The 24988-nt window shown below is 45.1% G+C and overlaps 1 protein-coding gene across 10 annotated transcripts in view; it reads left to right on the top strand.

Annotated features, from left to right (window-relative positions):
- Positions 1–24988, top strand: part of KDM2B (lysine demethylase 2B) — a 115088-nt gene that overhangs the window by 64445 nt on the left and 25655 nt on the right. For all 10 annotated transcript variants that reach the window (XM_043901909.1, XM_043901905.1, XM_043901904.1 and 7 more), the window contains one exon: positions 6964–7050. In XM_043901909.1, coding sequence (XP_043757844.1) covers positions 6964–7050 — 87 coding nt within the window. The remainder of the gene's footprint in view (positions 1–6963; positions 7051–24988) is intronic.

The following is a 24988-nucleotide window of genomic DNA, read 5'->3' as shown; positions in this document are numbered from 1 at the left end:
GGAAGGAAAGTTATGACTAACCTAGACAGCATATTAAAAAGCAGAAACATTACTCTGCCAACAAAGGTCCGTCTAGTCAAGGCTATGGTTTTTCCAGTAGTCATGTATGGATGTGAGAGTTGGAATATAAAGAAAGCTGAGTGCCAAAGAATTGATGCTTTTGAACTGTGGTGTTGGAGAAGACTCTTGAGAGTCCCTTGGACTGCAAGGAGATCCAACCAGTCCATCCTAAAGGAGATCTAGTCCTGAATGTTCATTGGAAGGACTGATTGAAGCTGAAACTCCAATACTTTGGTCACCTGATGCAAAGAGCTGACTCATTTGAAAAGACCCTGATGCTGGGAAAGATTGAGGGCAAGAGGAGAAGGGGACGACAGAGGATGAGATGGTTGGATGGAATCACCGACTCAATGGACATGAGTTTGGGTAAACTCCGGGAGTTGGTGATGGACAGGGAGGCCTGGCATGCTATGGTTCATGGGGTTGCAAAGAGTCAAACGCAGCTGAGTGACTGAACTGAATTGAACAAGATGGTTGGGCTGGAGTGGAGGGAGGGATCTTGGGAGACCCAAGGTGCATTGATGCCTGCTTGCAGGGGTCCTTACCTGTGGCCAGGAGGGACCCCTGAGACTGCTGAGTTCCCCACAGCAGCAGCCTGAGCTAGTCCGTGCCGTGCTACTCTCCCTCTACAGGCCTGTGGTTAGTGCCGCTTTGCTGATGCTTGCCTCCGCTTTATTGTCACAGTGTTGATATTTTTAGTCACAGTTATAGATGCAGTTTCTAATTATTAACGCCGCATTCTGGGGAGCATGGGGCCTGAATCCATTGTTGACTAATTAAGCTTTTTGAGAGAAGTTGGCATCAGGAAGAGCGGAAGCCCAGCTTATCCATTGTCTGTGGTTATCTTGTTAGGTCAAAAGCAGGGCAGTTTCTAGCAGAAAGGGCCTGGTGACCCCAGTCTTTCTCTTTCTAGAAACCCTGCCCTGTGATTTCCTACTAAAAGGCTTGTATGGTATAACCCAAAGAGTGCTGGGCTGGTGCAGGCACCCAGGCTTCCTCGTCTCTGCTTCTAAGAGCCCCAGGGAGTGTATAAATTCTGGCAGAGCCCAGGGAAGCCAGTGACATGATTCCCTTCAGCGCAATTTATTTCTCAGAGAGAAGAAGTCCAATTAGAATAATCTCCTCTTCCTGCAGCCTGTCACATACAAATGAGAACACAATACTTCCCTGAGGGACAGGGCCCAGAGCGCCCCCTGGTGGCCACTGACAGCCACACATGGAGAGGTATTGCTTCCTTCAGGGAAGTTTGTGAGATGCCCCGACTCAAGGATACTTGGGGAGGTGTCTGTTAATTTTAATTATGTCTTAATTATTAATATACTTATGACTTCAGTAATAGATTTTGTAACCAGACATTACTCTAAAGAGGCCTGCCTCACTTTAATGCTTGTGAGTCACCAACTCCAGCTCTGATAGTGAAGTGACAGGAAATCTTGAGACAGTTCAGAAGGAAACTCAAACCACACCAAGGCAAGCAGTCATTATTTTCAGTCATATGCAGAGCAGTCTTTGTAAACTGGTCACCCCATGGCCCAAGCCAGCCCACAGATATATTTGGCTCACAAGTGGTGTTTATTTTTTTTTTTTTTAAATGTTCAGTCGCCGACATTTGAAATTGGAGAGATTTCAAATAAAACTCTGGATCTTAGGTTTCTTTTGGAAAATCAGAGATCTAGTGGGGCTTTTATTCCCACAGGAGGTTAATAGGTTGAAATTAGGAAGCATCTGCTATCTTTAAACAGGGCATGTGGTCTCTAGTTTGCCATAGGTGACCACACCACTCTCTTATCTTTCTGGTCCATTTATATTTTTCATTTTACCTGATTGGTTCCTAGAGGCATTTGAGTTTGTCATCCCCAGCCTAGAGTTAAAGATTGGGATGAGGGGTGGGGGCAGAAAGTCCTGTGGAAGTCCTCTGCCCTGCCCCCCCCCCCAACCATATGGCAAGGTATCTGTACGTATATTCATAACCATATAAGCTTTGGTTAAACATGCACTGTCTTCCTGAAAAGCTCTTTTTTTGTTAATGATTTTGGGGGGTGGGCAGGAAACATTATTTTTAGATAAAACAAACTGATGTATTGTGAAGGAGGGTGTGAAATTCATATGGGTTAGTAAGAACCATGAAATGTCAACAAAACTTCATCGTTGTGCAGGCCCAATTTGGTCATGCAAGCCTCTTCTGTGATATGGGGGGGGTGCAAACCTCTTCTGTGATTTGGGGGGAGCTGTTTGAGATGCTTTATAAAGGCATTAGTAGTCAAATTAGTTCTTTCTTATTTGCAAGGAATAGGTGACAGTGATTCACTTCTGTATTTGTGAGTTGAATGGTAACTATAAGCCCAGATTTTCTCCTAGGTGTCTTTTTATTTATTTATTTATTTATTTATTTTTTTTTCGCAAATCCATCACAGGGTAGGTGTCTTTTTAATAATGGGGTAGGATCAGCTGGAGAGGTTGCTACCACAATTTCCTGAGGCTTTATCACCCAGTGTTACTCCTTAGGCTTGTCGTCAGATGGACCAGGTCAATGCCAACTTCCGCCCACCTCTCAGCTGTGTGACCTTGAACTATATCACTGAACCTCTCTCAAGTTTCTGCTTTTGTGAAACAGGGAGAATCAGTCCTACCCCACTGATAGGGGAATTTTTTTTTTTTTTTCATTTTTGGCTGTGCCTGCTGGGTCTTTATTGCAGCGTGCAGGTTTCTCTAGTTGTGGCCTGTGGGCCTCGTTGCCCCATGGCGTGTGAGATCTTAGTTCACAGACCAGGGATTGAACCCATATCCCCTGCATAGAAGGTGGATTCTTTACCACTGGACCACCAGGGAAGTCTCCCAGTTGGGATTATTTTAACGTTTAGGGCAAGCACTCAATAAATGTTCCAAAGCATTTGTTCCTAACAAATGCTCCAGCTTCGTAACCTCCTATCAAGGTGCAGACATCACTGTTCTACCCCAGGACCACACATTAGGAAGCTGTGGCTTACCTGAAATCACACAGGTTGTCCCAGATCTTCTGACTCTAAAACTAGTGTTGTCCCAGGCATAACAGCAGAAGTTTAACGAGAGAGGTAGTATGTACCCAACTTGTACTTTCTAGACGGTCTTGAATCCATTCCTTTCTTTCTTTATGGCTGTGCTGGGTCTTTGTTGCTACAGGGAGCCTCTCTCTAGTTACCAAGAGAGTGCGCTTCTCTTTGTTGTGGTGTGTGGACTTCTCAGTGTGGAGGCTTCCTTGTTGCAGAGCATGGGCTCTAGGCATGCCTCAGGCTCAGGAGTTGTGGTTCGCCAGCTTAGTTACTCCTCAACATGTGGAATCTCCCCCAACCAGGGATCAAACCCATGTTCCCTCCATTGGCAGGCAGATTTTCAACCACTGTACCACCATTCTGGGAAGTCCTGGATCCATTCCTTAGGGAGGGACTGCTTTGCCCCACTTCTTCCTCCCCAGTTAAAAACAGATAAAAATATTTTAAAATATAATAGTTAAAAATATTGTTATTTAGTTGCGAAGTAGTGTCTGCACTGTTTTGCAGCCCTGTGGACTATAACCCACCAGGCTCCTCTGTCCATGGCATTTCCTAGGCAAGAATACTGGAGTGGGTTGCCATGCCCTCCTGCAGGGGATTTTCCTGACCCAGGCACTGAACCCGAGTCCCTTGCTCTGGCGAGTGGATTCTTCACCCCTCAGCCAGTGGTAAAATACACATAACATAAAATTTTAACCATGTTTAAGTGTTCAGTTCAGTGACATTAAGTACATTTCCATTGTTGTGCAACCATTACCATCCATAGCCAGAACTTTTTGATCTTCCCAAACTTAAAACTCTATATCCAGAAAAAAAATTAAAGTAAGAAAATCCCCTCCATATCCATTAAACAGTAACTCCCCACTTGTCCCCTTCCCCTACCCTTGGCTACCAGCTTTCTACTATATGCTTTTATGAATTTACTGCTTTAGGTGCCTCATATTAGTGGCATCATGTGGTAATTGTCCTTTTGTGTATGGCTTATTTCACTGAGCGTAATGTCATTCAGGTTCATCCGTGTTATAGCATGTGACAGAATTCCCTTCCTTTTTCAGGCTGTATAATATTCCATGGTTTGTATGTTATCCATTTATCCATCCATGGACACTTGGGTTGTTTCTGGTTTTTGGCTGTTGTGAACAGTGTAGCTGTGAACACAGCTCCATTCCCTTTTTCAGAGGTGGGCTGAATGATGCCAAGGTTAAAGAGCCCAGGTCGTCAAGAGTCTCCACCCCTTCCTGGCTGAGTGATATTCAACAGTTCCCTTCTCGCCTTGAGCCCTGCCCTTCTCATCTGCACTGTGGAAATGATAGTTCATCCCACAGGGTGGTCAAGAGGATTGGATGAGAGTGTGGACATAACCCGCCACAGAGCAAGACCTCAGTACCTCTTACTCTCATCCTTTCATTCAACAGAATGTGAGGTGCCTGCCCTCCTGATGTTTACAGTTACCTCTCAACCTGGCTAGTTCCATCTACTCCGAGAAGTGGACCGAGGTGGGGAGAGGGCCCTGGAAATGGCCCATTCAGATGCAAGTTCTGAGGGGTGCAGTGTCTGCAGTGTTTGTGAAAGCAATAATTAAAAAAGAAGCTGATAGAAAGTTGATTTGCTTTTTATCATCACCAGGAATTGGCAATTCTAAACACTGTCAGTGGAAATTCCCTGGCAATCCAGTGGTTAGGACTCTGTGCTTCCATTGCTGGGGTCACGGGTTCTGTATTCTTGATTGGGGAACTAAGATTTGGTGGTGCAGCCAAAAAAAAAAACCCAAAACAAACAAACAAAAAACAATGTTAGTGATGAAATACTCCTTCCTCCAGGCACGATCGCTGTCACTGCCCCAGCTTTTGGTTGCCTCTGATGCTCCATGTGAAGTCCATACGTGAGATGAATCGTGTCTGCTTGTTTCTCGTCTGTTCTATTTCTTTTTAAATATGCCGCATAGGTGTTAACAAAATTGGCAGCCTAAGAATCCTGTTTTCCTTTATTGTAACTGTTACTACTGTCTGATTGGCATTTTAAAAATGATTATTTGCTCATTGCTATTGTTTTAAAATTATTTAAAAATTGTTTTAGAAGTGTAATTTGTTAATTTGTGTTTTTGAACAGTTTTAGATTTTCAGAAAAATTCTGCAGATTGTAATACAGCGTTTCCACATACTCTTCACCCTCAGTTTCCCCCACCTTAATATGGTCCTTTTCCTACCTTAATATGGTCCGTTTGTTACTTCTAATGAACCAGTATTGATACATTATTGTTAAGTAACCTGTATAATTTATTCACTTTTCCTCAGTTTTTCCTTGTGTCCTTTCTCTCGCCCCTTGGCTGTGATAGTCTCTCAGAGTTCGCTTGTGTGTGTCAACCTTGACAGATTTGAGGTCAGACATTCAGCAGAAAGTCCCTCTTTGGGGATTTGTGGCTTCATTTTTTTAAGATATTTACTGGAGGTTTACCGTAGGTTAGTCATTGTATAAGGCTGGGGGATATCGCAGTGAACCAAGACATTTTATAAAAACAGCATTTATAAATCATTGACGTTGACTGTTGGAGTTAAAGAAAGTTGTACGTGCTGAGAATTGAACCCGGAGCCCAAGCCCCTGACCTTGCTGTTGGCCTCCTTCCGTGGGAAGAGGAGGGAGTTATTCAGGTGTGTTGGAGGTAATAAAGCACAGTTTGAAAAATCAGGCAACCAATTGAAAATTAAAGCAGGAAAATAAGGAGAATAAATTAGAAGTGAATTGGATTCTTTCTGGTGAAGACTAGGGAAAGTGAGTTTAAAATCATCTTCACCTACATTTATCTTCTCTGAGCTCTTTTGCACTTCCTGTTAAGTGCTCCAGTGCAACTTACTCTGTCCTTGGATGTCTCTGCAGGAGTGTTTTTTGTACAATCCAAAAATTAATGGTCGGGGTCAGAATAGACCAGTAACAGTTTCCTGTCCATCCCTCAACACTTTTTTATGGCATGGTGTGGATGCAGCCCCAAATCCCGTGTGTGACATGGTCATGGGGCAGGAAGTCTGGTGCCAGAGAGCAGGGTTCAGGGCTCTGCCCTCTTGGTCTGGGATGGCATCCAAATCCTTGGAGCATTTCTGAATCTTGGTTGCCTTACTGGGTAGGGATAATTCAGTGGAGTGACATCTTACACCTTAACGAGGTTCTGCAGTTGGCTGCACACAACACCAAAAGCTGATAAAGTCGGGATTACCCTGTAAAGCATTGAAACCACCTACAACGGAGTGACCGTGAAGTGCCATGTGGGAGGCCCGCACAAAGTCTGGAAGTGTGTCCATCACAGCCCATTTGACTGAGTATATACTTACGTTTAGGGACCTTGATGCAAAAAACAAAGACATGTCTTTACACACCAGGATGAGAGGACCTAGGGCTTGCTTGCTGACTGGTAGAAAAGCCAGAGTCAGAGCTTATAGGTGAGACCTCATGGTTGCTTTGTTTGTTTTCTCTGAGGATGTAGTTGAATTCGTGTACATTAGAGGATTTGTTAGACCACTGCCCAGCACCTCCCAGCGGACTCTGTAAGGATTAAAGGAGGTTGGGTCCGTGAGAGTCTTTGGTGCTCTGGACAAATGTTTGTTGTCGTATGATCAGTGAGCAGTACGTTCGTGGAAGTCTCAGGGAGGTGGGCGATTTGTTTTTTAAGAACTTTCTTGGAGAAGGGGATGTTTGTGTTTGGCGGACCCTGGGGAACCCTGGCAACTTGGCTTCTGTTGAGCGTGTGAGTATTGGTGGAGTCAAGGGCCAGGCAGTGAAGCTGCAGAGAACTTTGTGCTTTGCTGGGTAAGGGCCAGCCTCCACTCCCTTCAGAGACATCTCCTGTACCCTGGGCTAATCTGGCTCCTTTGCTTGACCACAGAATGTCCTGAAGGAGCACGCGGAGGACGACCCCAGTCTGGCCATCACTGGGGTCCCCGTAGTCACTTGGCCAAAGAAGACTCCAAAGGTAAGACACAGATCACCCACCGCTGGGAAACTGTATCCACTGCTTTTTCACATCTCCTGTAAGATGAATGTCAGCAGCTTTTCAGGGGGAACTCCAGGGAGAGGCCTGCGAGAGTCAAGATGAATGGTGCTGGTGATTTTTTTTCCTTGCAAGTTTCTGTTTTTCAAAGGGGGATCATTTTCCCTTGCTGTGGAAACTGCAGGCAGTGCCCCCTTGTGGTCACTCAGAAAACTGCGGGGAGATGACACCTCACCATTGCCTGTCATAGGGTGATCTTTCTTCTTTTCCTCCCCTCTCTCCTTTCTTCTCTGTCTCCTTCCTTCCTTTGTCCTCCAGCTGCTTCATGGGCTGTTCTCTCCTTTAAAAAAAAATTATGTATTTGACTGTGTCTGTTTTAGTTGAGGCATGTGGAATCTTCAGTTGCAGCATGTAGTATCTTGTTCCCTCACCAGGGACCAAACCCAGGCCCCCTGCATTGGGAGCACAGAGTCTTAGCCACTAGATCACCATGAAATCCCTGTTTCACCACAGGAAATCTCTGTTTTCTCCTCTTTTCAAAGTTAACTTATTTTCTCTTTCTAAATGGATGCTTGGGAATTCCCTGGAAGTCCAGTGGTTAGGACTCTGTGCTTCCACTGCAGGGGACACAGGTTCAATCCCTGGTCAGAGAATTAATATCCTGCATGCCTTGCAGTGTGACCAAAAAACCAAAAACACAAGAAGAGTTGATGCTCTCTCTGAAAAATCTAATCAAACAGGAATGGACAAAGATGCTGAGAAGAGTAGCAGTGATGTCACTGAGAACTTACCAGGGGCAGGTTGCCTTGCTTAGTCCTCTACATGCCCTGTTTTATTTAGACTCCCACAATCCTGTGGATAGACATTTATGATTTGTTTTACAGATGGGGAAACCGAGGCTTAAAAAGGCGAAGTTACTTGTTAGGTTACTTGGCAGAGCCGAGGATGCAAAGAGGTCTAATTGACAGCGGAGACCTAACTTTCAACTAATACCTGCCCCAGTGTCCACCGTCCAGAGAAAACCAATAACATTTTGGTGTATCTAGGGTGGGATATATATATATGAACCCATTCATCTATTATCAGTCTGTCTTGTTTTCCTCACTTTCTTGAGCAAGTTATATGAGTTCCAAGAACCTTACTTCCTCGTTTGTAGAAAGGTGTTATATCAGTATCTACTTTGAATAGTCATTGTGAGGACTAAAATTAATGCATGCAGAGTCCATAGGGCGAGGGCTGACTCATGGTAAGTTCTCTAAATGTTAGTTGTAACCTAAGCAGCCTTCCTGTTAATGGGTATTTTGCTAATTTCTGATTTTTTACTGTTATAAAAAACACTGAGAGGAACTTTCTAGAACTTTCTCTATCTGTACTGTCCAAAAGGCCATGAGCCATGTGTGGCTATTGAGCACTTCAGATACGGCAAGCTTAAATTAAGAGGTGCTGCCAGTAATAATATACATAACAGATTTTAAAGACAATATAAAAAAGAACAGTGTACAATACCACTTATATTGATTGCATGTTGAAATTAGGGTTGCCAGATTTTAAAAAGGACGCTCATTTAAATTTGAACTTCAGATTTTCAGACAATTAAACAGACAGTTTTTTAGTTTAATATGTCCCCTATATTACATGGGATATACTTATGCTTAAAAAAAGAGCTTTTCTTCTTTTCTGAAATGTAATATGGCTGTATTTTTATTTGCTGAATCTGGCCAACCCTCGTTGAAATGATCATATTTGTGTGTTAGTCACTCAATTGTGTCCGACTCTTTGTGATCCCATGGACTGTAACCTACCAGGCTCCTCTGTCCATGGAATTCTCCAGGCAAAAATACTGGAGTGGGTTGCCATGCCCTCCTCCAGGGAATCTTCCTTTCCCAGGAATCAAACCCGGGTCTCCTGCATTACAGGCAGATTCTTTACCATCTGTGACCAGGGAAGCCCGATAATCCATTAAACAAAATGGATTATTAATACTCATTTCACCTGTTTCTTTTTATGTTTTAAAGAGTGGCTTCAAGTACTTATGTGGCTCACATTGTATTTCTGTTGGACATTGCTGTTCTGGGTTATCCTGTTCACCTTTTTGATTATCTTTGATTATCTTTCTAAATGTGGACTTGTTAATGGAGAGAAGGCACCCAATTCCTTGTGGGTGTTGAATTCTGATTCTCTCTGAAGCTTAGTGGGAACTGAAGTGGCCATAGAATTGAAAAGGATTTGCCTCCACATCTTCTACCTTTAGCTCCCCAATCTGTGGACATGCGTGGGGTTTCAGAACTGACTTTCCCCTAAATGGGCAAAAATATAAATGTCATTTGTCAGACCACAGACTGTACTTGCACCTTGAAGTAGCCCAGCCAGGCCCCATGGTTTCTTTGAACCTGTAAAGGAAACCGTGGCTTTGCCTTGCTGCCCACTTCCCTCATGGTGGAGGAATTGCTTCATGGGATGGATTGGGGTTTGTAGAACATGGGCTTTTAAAGGAACCCACTTGACATTGCTCACTGTAATCTCAGAATTAATGGAGGTGTTTAGACCAGCCCCTCTGGAGATCACTTCAGGACCTTAAATGTGCCCTGTTTTCTGTGCTGGAGACCCTCAGCTTTTTCCTCTGGAGGATTGGTTTATCAGCATGGGACTATATGGCATGGCTGGTGTCAACATGAGTAGGAGAAATTGCAGCCCTTAAGCTGGTTGGGAAAGAGTGGGTGGGAGGGAGAAGTAAGAGCCTTTGACATTTAACAATATTCATGGTAGCAGGCTTTTCTTTTTTTTTTTAATCTTATAATAAATAAGACTCCCATACTTTATGGTTCTCCCACTTAAAGTGTATAGTTAAATGTTTTTAGTATACTGAAAATATTCAGAGTTGTGGAACCATCCCCACAACCACAATCTTCATTTTGGAACATTTTCATACCCCTTAGAAGAAACTCTATCAGCAGTCAGTTCCCCTTCCCCCAACCCCTGGAAACTTTCTGTCTCCATGGATTTGCCTATTCTGGACATTTCATATAAATAGAATTGTACAGTATGTGGCCTTTTGTGACTACTTTCACTTAGCAGAATGTTTCCAAGGTTCATCTCAGTTGTACATCTATCAATATTTCATACCTTTATAGGGTTGGATAATATTCCATTGTATGGGTGGACCACAGTCCGTTTATCTGTTCATCTGTCCATGGGCATTTGTGCTCTTTCTCCCTTTTGGCTATTGTGATTGATGATGCTATGAATAATTTATGTACAGGTTTTTATGTGAAGTATGTTTTCATTTCTCTTGGGTAGAAACCTAGGCATGCAATTGGCTTACCAGATGGTAACTCTATGTTGAAGTTTTTGAGGAACTGCCAGACTATTTCCCAAAGTGGCTACAGCATTTTGTATTCCCCTCGGCAATTACAAGAGTTCCAATTTCTCCACATCTTCACCCAACACCTATTGCCTATCTTTTTTTTTAGTTAAAAAAATTTTTGGCTGTGCCACACGGCATACAGGGTCTTAGTTCCCTGACCAGAGAGCGAACCCATGCCCCCTGCATTGAGGCTCAGAATCTTAACCACTGGACACCATGGAAGTCTCATATTGCCTGTCTTTTTCATTAGAGCCATTCGAGTTTTTTTCCCTATGAATTATTTGAAGTTAATTGTATGAGTTTGCAAGGGCCAGCATAACAAAATACCCCAGAGTGAGTGGCTGAAATGACAGAAAAATTAGTTTTCTCACCTTTCTGGAAGCCAGAAGTCTGAGATCAAGATGTCAGTTGGCAGGGTTTATTTCTTCTGAGGATTCTCTCCTTGGGTTATAGATGGCCGTTGTCTCTGCGTTTTCACTTGGTCTTCCTTTTGTGTGTGTTCTAATCTCTTCTTATAAGAACACCATTTATACTGAATTCGAGTCCATCCAAATGATGGCATTTTAACTTTGTTATTATCTCATTAAAGACCTATCTCTAGGGACTTCCCTGGTGGTACAGTGGTTAAGACTCCACGCTTCCACTGCAGGGGGCCCAGTTCCATCCCTGGTCAGGGAACTAGATCCTGCATGCTGCAATTTTAAAAAAAAGTCCATGCTGCAATGAAAGAGTGAAGATCCCTTGTGCTGTAAATAAGACCTGGTGCAGCCAAATTAGAAAAAAAAAAAGACCTATTTTCAAATACAGTCACATTCTGAGGTGCTGGGGTCAGACTTCAACATATGGATTTGAGGACACAGTTTAGCCCATAACATGTATTACACAGTATACAAAAAGGAATAAATCATATAATAATGAATATCATGATTCCCTCTTCAACTCTAGAAATAAATATTTCTGGTATAACCAATGAATATCATGATTCCCCCTTCAACTCTAGAAATAAATATTTCTGGTATAACCAAACACCCATGTATTCCTTCTAAATGTATGCAACAGTTCTGAGGTCTTAACTTAATTCTTACAACGAGGCTGGGAGGATAGGATTATCTTCATGATGCATCTGAAACTGGAGGTTCAGAGAGGTATACTGGTAAGTCTGAGGCCACACAGCTTATGAATCTAAGGTGTTCATCTCCAGATTTGTCCCTGTGCCTGAGGAACTCTATGAGACTTGGCGGAGGGCAGGGGCAGGGGGAGGGGAGGCCGGGTGCTGTATTTATGCGTTTCCTGGCTGGTGGGGTTAAAAAGTTAACAGGAAAGGAAGAAGTAAGTAAACGACTCACTGCCTGGGCTGCCCAGGTCTCTCGATTCCCAGGTTTGCAGTCGGCTTCCTCCCAATTTGATGCAGGTTGGCTTGAAAGATCAAGGGTGCTCATTGAGGCTGTCAGGATGCAAAGTCGGGAGTGGTCCCGGGTCTGGCTCAGGTTACTTAAATAATTAATGCTAAATGATGATTAGCAAGAAATGCTTTGATCTCCCACCTTGCCTCCTGGAGAACAAAGTCCCTTTCTGGAACTGATTAGGTGCCGTGAGGTCATTTCTGATGTGGCGTCTTTCAAATCAGAGATGCTACTGAATCACCCTCGGTTACCATACCCCACCCCCACCCCACCCCATTGGCTGTTTTCACCAGTGGTGATGGATTTGTTTTGATCCGTCTATACTCTGGCCACTTCCTTTGATGACCAAGTGGTAAGATTTGGAGGGGGAGAGGCCTGTCTGTGACCTTAGAACCAAACCGAGGAAACTGAACTACTTTGAGGCCTGGCTTCTGACCTCAGCCTTATTAGCATGTTGACCTTCCTCACAGCAGCCAGATGCTTCTACCCGGCCAGGCTACAGGTTGGTTCCCAGAAAAGGAAACCGAGGAAGGAGGTGAGACAAAGCCACGGTTTTCCTGGAAAGAGAACACGTTGATGCATTTGCTTCTTAATCTCGAGTGGCCAAACCAGGCTGCCTCTTGAATTTCAGTTATTGTCAATTTTTCTGGAGTGGAGGAGCAGAGACGCTACAGAGTGTACCAACAAGAACCCTGAAGGGGACATGGGGACAGGCCTCTACAGCAGTTAGTGGATCAGCTTCCTTACGGTGACGTCACCGGAACGACGGGAGGAAGACAGACAGACAGACAGACAGACAGACAGACAGACAGACGCACACACACCTGATGTCTGTGTCATGCTCAGTTCTGCTCTATTTCTCTTCCCCTTCCTCCATACTTGGTCATTTAGATCTGGGAGGCCTGATAAGTCTGGGGTCCCCCCGGGAGCGTCACACACACAGCCTTTCCCTGAAGGATAGTCACATAAGTCATTAAAAGAGGCCCCCATTTACTTCCTGTTCCCACTGCCCTGCTCCCAGCTCCTGTTTCCCCCGAGTAATTAAGTTGATGGTGTACAGTTGAGGAGGAGGATAATGCCTGCTATTTATTGTTGCCTGCTCAGGGCCAGATCATTTCCTGTAAAGGCCGTTTGGCCTCGTGAGGACCTGTGCTCAGGCTGGTGACATCTGCTTTACCTGGGAAATGTTTTTTTTCCTAAGTTGTTTCCTGTGCTCCCCTGAGACACTCTGATTCATTAGGTGTTGGTGGGTCCTAGGAATCTGCACTTGCTAAATGCTTCACAGGTAATTCTCATGCACAACGAGGGTGAGCTCTGGGGTCAGGTACATCTGGAGATTGACCCCTGGCACTGCCACTTACTGTGTGGTCATGGGACAGTCTGAGCCTTAGTTTACTCACCTGTGAAAAGGGCTCATAAGCGCTTTCCTACAAGGTTGCTGTGAGGGGCTGTCTGCAAAATACCTCCATAGTAGCCCTTCCATCAGTGATAGCAGTTAGGCTTTTTCATAGTCCTGTTAGTTAATAAATAATAATCCCGAATCTGCCCAACTAGAAGGCAGAAATAGAAGACACTAGAGGAGGAGCTGGGTCAGAAGGGGTGATTAGTTTAGAGACAGTCCCCATCTCTACATAATTTTGCTGGTGCAAAAGCTCAATCTCAGGCAAGGGCCTGAATGGCTCAATTTCACGGAGGTAGTCACAGCTGGCATTTCCCGCAAGGGGGCTGGTTTAAGGAACTGCTTCTTTATGCCTTCTTCACTCCACTGGAGGGAGGAACGCTAGGCCTATGAGTGGAAGGGTAACTTGCCTTAGAATGTGCTGGAAGAAGCCTCATGAGAGCAGCCTCGGAGATCAGGAACAGGCAGCCGGGAGACCGGCAGCAGGGGCCATAGGGCGGAAAGGCACGAGCAGCAAGTGGACAATCCGGGACATCCACCTAGAGTCCCCAGGGCTTCCCTAAGTGACAGCTAAGTCATCTGTGGCATTTGGAGGCCAGCAGGTTCCCAGGAGCGCAGGCAGCAGAAACCCCTGATCACAGAATACTCACAAGAGATGGTCTGCTAATTCTGGATAATGTTGCCTCCAACATCAGCAAGAGAAAAATTCCATTGATGGTCAAAGAATGCCACCGTTTCTTACAAGCTGAGACCCCAGGTCTCTGATCAGATATGTGATCTCTGATTCCAGAATCCGTAATCTCTGAACTATGTGACTGGGATCCCATCAGAGCCCCCTGCCTTTTTTAGTTGACCCCAACGATGCTCTGTAAATTGAGCCTCTGTTCAACTCCTCTCTGTGACCTGGTGGGAGGGTGCCAGGATGCCATTTCGTTTCCTGCTAAGATCCTGACTGATAGACTTCCCTTTTTCTCCTTCTGCTGGACATCCACATTCTACTCTGCATTTTTTAAAACATTTATTTATTTTTGGCTGTGCTGGGTCTTTTTTTGCTGGGCACTGGCTCTCTCTAGCTGTGGCGAGCAGGACTCCTCTTTGTTGCGGAGCACGGGCTCCAGGCGCAAGGACTCAGGGACTGTGGTGCGTGGGCTTGGTTGCCTTGAGGCCTGATGGATCTTCTTGGACCAGGGAACCCATGTCCCCTGCAATTTCAAGGCCAATTCTTAACCACCAGGGAAGTCCCTATACTTTGCATTTTGTTGCATATCTGTCTTAAGCTTCCATTAGCTTCTTGAGACTGGAGCTCATCTTATTAATTTTTTTCTCATCCTTTTTTGTATCCTGTCATGCAAGATTGGTCCCAGAAAATGTTCAGTGAATGAATGAACTTTGATAGCAAGGTTTCCCCAGAGCCTCTAGAAGATGAAGTTGTAGTCGGTCAGTTCAGTCTCCTCGCTGTCTTTCACCTGCTCTCCAGACGCCTCAGAGTCACCGCTGGTGAAAGCAAGCCTCTCTCCTTCCTTTAACTTGTGTGTCCCAGTTGCAGCCAATAAAAGAATGCTGAATAGAAGAGCACCAAGAAGGGCTGTTGGTCTTCCCTGGACCCTTTTGTCCCTCATATTTAGGCATCTCCCTTCATCTTCTTGGACTTAAAAAGATCTTATCTCACCTGGAACTTTTCAGCCATCAACCGTATCATTTTATTGAAACTTTAAGACAGCGATCAGCTGAAATAACCTGTAATTAAAGTCTGCAGCCCAGGATTTCTTTCTTAGTCTGATAACCTGCTCGGCTGTCTGTGTTAATAATGCCAAAGACAAATTCTTGGAAAGCAATTGAGATATTGAAGGCTTTCCTGCCTTTGGTGGAGCAATTAGAAGGCCTGGCTGGCACTGTAAGTGATTGCTTGCCATCATCATGGTTTTATTTCTAGAACAGTGGTCTGTCCTTCAGGCTTTTCTTGTTTTTATCAAATGGCATTATATATTTCCTGTTTCAAAGGAGGATACTTGATCATTGATGTTGGGAGTAAGTTGTGACAGCACCCCCCTCCCCCCAACCCCTGCGTATCTAATCTGGCTTTATCAGGAAGACGGATGTGTGTGCGACCAAGTGATGTTGCCAGATAATCTGCTCCCCAAATTTAGGTGATCTAGAGAAAAAAGGGGCACAGTTAAGTGAATACAGGTGAAATATTTGCTTTATTTAAGTTTGCTTCCTGTTACAAAAGGGGGAAGGGGAAGTCCATTTGTTGGGACAAGGGGAACTTTAATTATATACAAAGAAAATAGGTAGAAAGTGAAAGCTCTGGTAAAACCTGCTCTAAGTCACTCACTTTCTTCAATGAATGTAAATGACTAAACAGCAAAGCATGTTGCAGGAATTCAGAGATAATCTCCCTTAAAAGAATGATTTTGGGAGGGGGTATTTAAATTGATTTCTGTCTTAGTTAATATTTATGGGACAAGATGGCAGGAAGGGTTGTATTGGGGACTGATCTGGGGAACCTTGGTTTGAGAGTACCCAGTTGATTGATTCTTCTGGGGGAGGATGTTCTTTTATTTCTTTTTACTTATTAGTTTATTTTTTAAAATTGAAGTATAATTGATTTACAATGTTGTGTTAGTTTCTGGTGTATAGCAGAGTGGTTCATTTTTGTATAGTAAATGTTACACATTTTTCAGATTCTTTTCCATTATAGGTTATTGCATGATATTGAATATAGTTCCCGGTGCTATACAGTAAGACCTTGTTGTTTACTTACATGTAGTAGTTTGTCTTCCCCACTCCTTTCCCTTTTGGTAACCATAAGATTTTCTATGTCTATGAGTCTATTTCTGTTTTGTAAATAAGTGCATTTGTATCATGTTTTAAGTTCCCCTATAAGTGATATCAGATGAATTTTGTCTCTCTCTGACTTTCTTCCCTTAGTATGGTAATCTCTAGGTCCATCTTTTTATTTTATCTTTTATCACATTTCTTTGAATTGTGGGAAAGAGACAGCATAAGATTGACTATTTAGCCATTTTGGGTGTACTTGAGTGGCATTTTGAGTGTATTTTGGGTGGCACTGAGTACATTCACATTGTTGTTAACCATCTACACCGTCCGTCTCCAGAACTTTTTCATCATCTGAAACTGGAACTCTTAATCCCTTAAAGACTAAATCCCCATTCCCCCATGTTCTACTTTTTTTATTTCTGTGAATTTGACTCTTCTAGATACCATGTGTAAGTGGAATCACACAGTATTTGTCTTTTTGTGACTGGCTCCTTTCACTTAGCATGTCTTCAGGGTTCATCCATGCTGTAGCATGTGCCAGAATCTCTTTCCTTTTTAGAGCTGAATGGTTTTCCACTGTATGTATATACATTTTATTTACCCATTTATCTGTCGATGGGTACTTGGGTTGCTTCCACCTTTGGCTGTTATAAATAATGCTGCTGTGAACAGAGGTGAGTAAGAATCTTTTCAAATCCTTATTTTCAGTTTTTTTTGGTACATACATAGAAATGAATTGCTGGAATCACAGAATAATTATGTTTTAATTTTTGGAGGGGCTGCCATACTGTTTTCCACAGTGACTGCATCGATTTACATTCCTATCAACAGTGCACAAGGGGTCCCAGTTTCTCCACATCCTGGCTATTGTTATTTTCTGTTCGTTTGTTTGTTTGTTTTTCATAATAGCTTTCCTAATGGGTATGTTGTTTTTCAACTAACTATTTTTTATGTTGAAGTATTCTTTAGAGTATTACAGACATCATGTCATTCCATCCCTCAATACTTAGGTTTGCATCCCTGAAAAATAATATTTTTCTCCATTCTTGAAATAACATTATACCTAGCAAAACTGACAATTCCTCCTGAGATTGGGTCATATAAATTATCTTTCACAGCTACTTTGTTCAAATCAGGATCCACTCCAGGAGTCTGTTCTTAATTTTCTTTTAATCTTGACCTTTCTCAGAATATTGTTTGGTAGAGAAGATGGAACCATGTCCTGAAGAATATCTCACTTTATGCATTTGTCTGATTGCTTCCTTGTGGTGATATTAAGCTTTTTCGTTATCTCTTGTAATTTCTGTAAATTAGAAATTAGGTCTAAAGGTTTGGTTAGATTGAAGTTAAATATCATAAGTAGTGGATTAAAGCAATGGTGGTCTAATTATTCCCTCATCATTCAATTATGTTCATACCTCTTTGCTCCAGAGAATAATTTGGAAGGGAATACGTTAGGCCCTTGCTTCCATTTACTGCTCACTGATGATTTCAACAACAGTTTTCCTGTATCAGTAATTTTCTCAGAAGATGAAAATGAACCTCTGGGACTTCCCTGGCAGTCCAGCGGTTAAGACTCTATGCTTCACTGCAGGGTACCATGGGTTCCATCCTTGGTCGGGAACTGAGATCCCACACACTGCACAGCACAGCCAAAAAAAAAGAAGATGAATCTTTTCGATAAATGAATTATCATCCCTCCTTTATGCACTAGCTGGCTTTTTTCTGCATTTTTCCCTCATCAATGGGAGCTTCCCTTGAATATACTTCCCTTGAATATACTCCTGAAAAGGCTTCTGCTGCACACGTGCTTAGTTCTTCCTCTTTAAACACCAGTTTCAAACCAAGGTGTTGGTATAATGGTTGCTTCAGATGGTGACAGATGAGTTTTGTCGGACTTTCTCTATTTTGAGTGTTTTGGTAAACTCACGGATTTTCATGATCCAAGGGGCTTGTAGAGGCACATTGGCCTGCTGGAGCTGAGCCATTTTTAAAGGAAAGCAAGAATATACGTGAAGAAGGCAGCCAGAGAGTGTGTGTGTCTGTTTCCCCTACCAGTGCGTACTCGCATTTGTTAGGCGTCCTTAAGTGAAAGGCTTTCAAGTGCTGTCAAAGCCTATCAGACCCCCATGGTGACTGTTAGCAGCTCATTTAGGAGGTGATTCAACTATCACCTTGGTTTGGTAAATTTCAACCTGCTCCAGGGCTGAGGGGCTACATTTCCTAACCAGGTTACCTTTCGGGGACAGGAACTAAGATCACTCTTTTTTTTTTTTTTTTTTTAAAGATCACTCTTAAATGATAACTGATGAAAAAAAAAATATGTGTGGGTGTGTATATATATATATGTGTGTGTGTGTGTATGTATATTTATATATACAAATATTTGTATTGTATATAAATAGAAATATATGTTATATATGCAAATATTGTATATATACATATATACACAAACAGGTGTGTATACATACAGATACACTTTCTAAAAACTTTTTATATTGGAGTATAGCTGATTAATAATCTTATGGTAGTTTCAGGTGGACAGCAAAGGGACTCAGCCATACATAAGTATGTATCCATTCTCCCCCAAACTCCCCTCCCATCCAGGCTGCCACAAAACATTGAGCAGAGTTCCCTGTGCTATACAGTAGGACCTTGTTGGTTATCCATTTTAAATATAGCAGTGTGTACATGTCCATCCCAAACTCCCTAATACATACTTTTAAAAATGGAAGTAAAATTCAATTAGCATAAAATTAGCCATTTTGAAGTACCAATTCAGTGACATTTAGTATTTTCACAGTGTTGTTTAAGCATCACCTCTTTCTAAACCCCAGGATATTTTCATCACTTCCCAAAGAAACCCCGTGCCTATTAGGGCGTCATTTTCCATCCTCCCCTCGCATCCCCACCCAGCCCCTGGCAATCATGAGTTGGCTTTTGGTCCCTGTGGATTTTTCTATTCTGGACATTTTATATATATGGAATCATACTATATGGTGGGTTTCACTTGGCGTGTTTTCAAGATTCAACACATTGTAGCTTGTGTCACTGCTTCATTCCTTTTTATGGCTGAATAACATGCCATTGTATGGATAGACCACATTTTGTTTACCTTTCATCGATGGACAGAATTTGATTTGTTTCCACCATTTGACCATTGTGAACAGAGCTGCTAATTTTACTCCTATTTTGCCTCTTTACTGCTTTATCGTCCCATTTTGAGTAAGCTTTGTATTTGGTCTTTTTAAGTTTTTATAACCTGGTCTTCAAAGGTCTTTCTTTGAAGGATGGTGGGATGGACAGTGAAAGGTGCTCTGACTCGGAAGGAAACCAAGGGTGAGATTTGGTCTTGTTAAGAAAAATATTTGGGGTCTTCCCTGGTGGTCCAGTGGTTAGGACTCAGTGCTTCCATTGCAGGGGACAGGGGTTTGATCTCCGGTTAGGGAATTAAAATCCCACATGCAAAGTAGACAAGGGAAAAAGAAAATTACAAAAGTTCTGTATGAGGGAATTCCTTGGTGATCCAGTAGTTAGGACTCCATGCTTTCACTGCAAGCATGCAGGTTCAGTCCCTGGTTGGGGAATCAAGATCCCACACACCAAGTAGTTTGGCAAAAAAAACAATAAAAATAATAATAAAAAGTCCTGGTTGTAGGCCCAAATTATGCTGGCATTTTATGTACTTTTAGTCCCTATTTTCTGGGCTGGGAGGTGGGATTGCAAAGTGAATCCATTAATCTTGTCTAAGTTGTCTGAGCGCTCAGCCTTAACCTGGATTTGTGTAGGGAAATGAATGGAGAAGGGAAGTAACTTTCTAAGGTCAGTGATTGAGTTGGAAATGGGATGGATGGCAGGAAACATGTCTCAGATCAGTGCTAGTCACCTGTTAAATTAGTTAATTAAAAAAAAAAAATCCTGTGCAGTCACAAATCTTCCAGTGAATGTAAATATTTATTGGTTGATCTTTGTAATGTAAGGAGACAGTATTAGGAGAGGAACTCTATTTAAGAGAAAGCTTGGTCTCTTTAAAGGAGCCATCTGACAGATATATGTGGGTTTTAAATGCTTGTGGAATGATTCTCCAGGGGCAAAATAAAAAGCAATTAACATTAGTAATTTCCTTAACCAAAATCAGTGCAGTCCTTGGTCTGTCATACATACAGTCACTCTTTGAACCATAGTTTTATCCAGGCAGCTCTGAAATTAGTCCTAAATTGCTACGTGACATGATGTAAAAATTTTTCTTATTTATGTTTTATTAGAAAAGTAACTCTCCAAAAGACTTTCTTCTTGGACTGTGAATGGGGAAAAAGCCATTGAAGAACAGAGAGATGAATGGTAAAATAATAGTAAAATAACTGAAGCATGCATTCTCTATTGCTTATTAAATATATATTATTGTGTATGTTAGGAAGCAACCCTCCCAAGTCATTTTTGTTCCTTCCTTAGGGGCATGTTTACAGATGGTGTCCCTTGGTTCAGGAGTGTGCCAGCCAGTTACTGGTCTGGACACAGGAAATGCATTCTCTTTCCCTGTCCTGATCCTCTGAAAAGAATGTTTCCAAGTTTAGCCATGCCCTTTGTAACATGGATACAAGGAAATGGGCCACATGCCAGAGAGACCCTCCCCTAGGGAGCCCAGAGTCCAGGGGGCATTTATTCAATCTGTCCCTTTCTTACTGGTCCTGGGCGTGAGGATGTAAAGGACTAGAGGGGACAGCTGCCCTCTTCCTTCTACCTTAGATCACTGCCCACCTTTGCCCTGGGACAGCCTGCAGTGCCCTCAGATGGCTAAGTCTGGGCAAAATCTCTGGGCAGACTGGGATCACTCCTAGAGTCTCATGATCTAATAGGCAGGCCAGAAAATTAAATGACATTCAGAGAAAGCGAAGAACTGGGTGACGCCTGTGACCGAGGCAGGCTTGGCTTCCATCTGTTTTTATTTATTTCTTCCTCACTTGGTGAAAATTTTGGACCCTCCTGGCTCAGGGCAAGCACCGATTGCCCTGGTGGCATCAGCTTTAGGGAACTCTTTCTAAGAAAGTAAACCTTGGCTAAGTGGAGCTGGGAGACCGTTCAGTTCTTAGGGTCCCTGGAAGAGGAAGTTGAAAGGGAGAAAGGACGAGCCTAAGGCACAATATAAATGCTAAATTTTAAGGTGGTGATTCTGGGCAAGTAAATAATATATCTTGTATATAGTCCAGTACACTATTAATAGAAAAGAAACGCTGGGTAGTTGTGTGTACCAGTTAGCTAAAGGAAGTTTTGATCAAGGAGGTAAAAATGCTAAGAGGCTTTTTGCAAGTGTCAGAAGAGGAATTTTTAAGAGGTGTTAGGGCAGTGGCTGCTGGCGTGAGCCTTGTTAGAATTTGGAGAGGACCCACCACATTGTCATATCTTAGTCCTGGCTTCCTCCTTCCACATCAACCTCCACGGATCCATCAGGCAGCAGTCTGGTTACCAAAACCATACCTACCTGTCCTGAAATTGAATTTGAACTGAGAACACAGAATTTGCAAAATTTAGTAAGGGATAGTTAGTTTTCCACATAAATCTTGAGTATTTCGCTTGGATTATTACACTGGTCTCATATGGCATCCTCCTTTTTTGATTCTGGCATTTGTGCGGTGTGATTAACAGCCCAGACTGCAGGCTCCAGCTGCTTATAGGTTCAAATCCAGGTCGTTTCACTTCCTAGCAGCCATGTGTCTCAGTTTGCTCATCTGTGAAATGGGTGAATGGTAGAACATACCTCATGGGGCTGTCTAAAAGAATAAATGAGATATATCTACACCACACTTAGCATGGGATCTAGCCCTTCAATCATGCTTAGTAAACATTAGCTCCTGTTATTGCCTGGACCCCTAGAGGGGGTCTCTGGATGGTGTTTTATAAGGAATCCTGGGCTTCAGAGCTACTTTCCAATTTTCTCTTGGCTTCCTTATCTTTTCTCTGGGCTTTCCTTACCTGTGAAGTCAGGGATGGTGGTGTCCGGTGAGGCCCCTTTTAGCTCAGAAATGATGTGACGGAAGGAAGTTTTATGTTAGCTGCAGCTTCTGTTCATTAACACTTTCCCTTTCTCTTCTTTGAACCATGATAAATGAGAACTGTCTTTTTACTTCCTTAAATACAGAAGTGAGCATTTGCGAATTCTCAAAAGAAAACAGCCCAAAGACAGGTCTAAATAATCTTGTACTCCTGCTAGGTAATGAGAAAAACCTTTGAGAAAAAGTCCTGTTTCCATACCTCTCTCTTGGTGTATCGTGTTATTTGTATGTCTCTGTATCCTGGCAGTTTTGACCAATTACAGTGAAGTGAAAGCATGATTTCGCTTTTTTTTTTTTTTTCCCCAGCCCCTCCTCTTTCTTTAAGGGACTTCCTACTAGGTTGAGTGGCCCCTGAGAGTTCATGGACTACATCAGATAGAGACTTTAATCCAGACAAGGTAGTTTTATAAAGGCTGAGACTATGGGGGGTGGACTGAGATGGAGGGGGGAGTATTCTTTTCAAAACGACAAGTTTTTGTTGTTAACCTTGAGTGAATTGTGAAAAATGTAAGAAGGGAGAAAGGTAATTCAGAAAAGGTATGTTTCAGTAAACAGCAAGTTGGCTGGTATTTTTTTTCCCCCATAAGTGTCAATGGTTGTATAAATTTCAGAGTTTAAAATCCACTGAGTAAAACTGACATCCCTGTTTATCCACTCCGGCCGACTCCCTGATAGAAACTCCTGAATTTTACCTCCATCACTCATTTTGCCTTCCTTGAAAGTCCAGGGCATGACCTGCCTGTGGGTCCCTTCAGTTCTCAGAGTGGATTACATGTTTAGTGTCACCTTGGACATTCCTAATTAGATGATGAGTATGCCAGCTACCTAGCTAAGTCAGTCTGGTCCTTAGCTTGAGTTTAGCTGTGGTTGATGCTTATAACAGAATTGCTCACTCTAGCTAATGGTCACTGAGCTCTTCCTTCAGAGTAAGGACTGCTGGTCCAAGTGCCCCCTAGGCTTTTTTCTTTTTTTAAAAAATCAGTCTCAATCTGGATTTCCAGTAACAGTTTTCTACAGGAGTGGGCTGCTTTAGGAGTAAGCGTTAGGAATGTTTCCAGTTTAAGAATTTAGAAACCCACACCTTCTGGGCCAGCTTCAGGCACTGCAAGGCTTCTAAGAGACTGGGTTCTGGCCTGCCCTCACCCCTTCCGAGGGCGATCCTTGGGCATCTCACGAAAGGGCGGGGTGTGGGTGAGGTCCTGTCCAAGACAGTAGGGCGCCCACCTCAGGGCAGAGTGCATTCATGGTGTTCTGTCTGGCAACCGCCCAAGTCAGTACAGCTCCCGCCTGTACCACCATGCCGTATTTTACGTTGACTCCCTCGCGACCTGGAAGGGCAAACCTGAGGGCAACGTCAGGGGACCAGCCTAACCGAACTGACGGCGTCTTGCAGAACTGGCTCCCTAGACCGTACCCAGGCCAGCGGGCCCGAAGAGGGTACGGGACTCCCGGGTTCGCAGGTCGTGGTCCCAGAGCTTGTGCAAACCCGAGAGTACGTGTGCCCGCTACCGGGGGCACAGGGACCCGTCCCCGGTGTCGCGTGCAGGGCCGTTCCCCGCGGCCCATGCACCCCGGGGCTCCTGTAAGACACCCCGCAGGACCACACAAAAGACCCCACCCCAGGTCGGGCGTGCATTTCCTGTTAAGAGACGCGCGGCGTGCAGCCACCCATGTGCATCCCGCGGCGCGCGGGCCGGGCGGGGCGCGGGGCACGCCCCCACGCAGCCCTAGTCCCCCAGCTCCGACCGCGAGGGGCCGCCCTCGGCGGGCCCGCCCCCGTGTCACCGCAGGCCGGGCTCCCTTTGTGTGCGGCCCGAACGCCGGGGCCGCGCCATTGGCCCGCCGGCCCGGGGGGCCAGCCCCTTCCTGGCTCGCCTCATGCATATGCATGAGCGCCCCGGCCCTCCCCCCGCCGGCCCCTCTCCGCCCCCTCCCGCGCGGGCGTGCGAAGCGCGCGGCGCGGCTCCCTCCTCGCGGCAGCGGGAGCCCGAGCCCGAGCCCGAGCCCGAGCCAGGGCGAGCCGAGCCTGCTCCGGGCGGGCGGCGGCGGCGGCGGCGCCGCTCCAGCCATGTCAGCGCGCGCGAGCCTGGGCCCACCATGAGCCATGGCCATGTCCGTGAGCGCCGAGGACGACGACTATGAATCGGAGCCGGACCAGGTCGGTGGCCCGGGGTGGGGTTGAGGGAGGGACCCGCCACCCGCCCGTTCGACCTCCCGACCGACCGACTGACAAGCCCCGGGCGGCCGCGACGCCGCCGCCGCCACGATGAGGAGAAAGTTTTGCAGTCGCCGCCGGCGGAGCTGCCAGGGCCGGGCCCGAGCGGGGCGTGGAGGAGCGCGGCAGGCCGGCGGCCGCCCGGGCGCCGCGGGCCCCGCAGCCGGCCGGGGCAGGGGGCGTGTGCGAGCGTCCGTGCGTGAGGGTGGCCGGTCGTGCCGCGGGGACAATGTGGGCCTCGCCGTCGGGCGGGCCCTGAGGGGCGCGGGCCACAACCCGCGGGCAAGTTGCGGGCGCCGGCGCTGGCGGCCGGGCGCGCCTCGCCCTCCCCTCGCGCCCTCGCCCGCGGCCCACGCGCGTGCCGGCCGCCCCGGGCGCACCCGGACCTGCGGCCGACGGCGCCTCCTTCCTTTCTGTTTGCAAAGTTGCACCGGGACCCTCGGCCTCTGGGCTGGAGGACGCCCGCGGCCCGGAGGGTGGGCGGCCCGGGGCCCGTGGGCCCGACGGCCCGAGCTTTTGTCTGGGCGCCGCGCGCCTGCCGCCCGCCGTGGGCAGACGGAGACAGGAAGGGGTACGAGGCTCGGGCCGGCGCGGGGAATCCGGAACCCAGCAAGTCCGCTCCGCGGCGGCGGCAGCAGCGAGAGGAAGCCGTGACCCCAGATGGCAGTATTTGGCCTCGGTTGGATCTAGAAGGGAAAGCAACCTCTC

This window comes from Cervus elaphus, chromosome 5 (assembly GCF_910594005.1).
Source record: "Cervus elaphus chromosome 5, mCerEla1.1, whole genome shotgun sequence".
NCBI classification, from domain to species: domain Eukaryota; kingdom Metazoa; phylum Chordata; class Mammalia; order Artiodactyla; family Cervidae; genus Cervus; species Cervus elaphus.
This window is presented reverse-complemented; position numbering and strand designations above follow the sequence as displayed.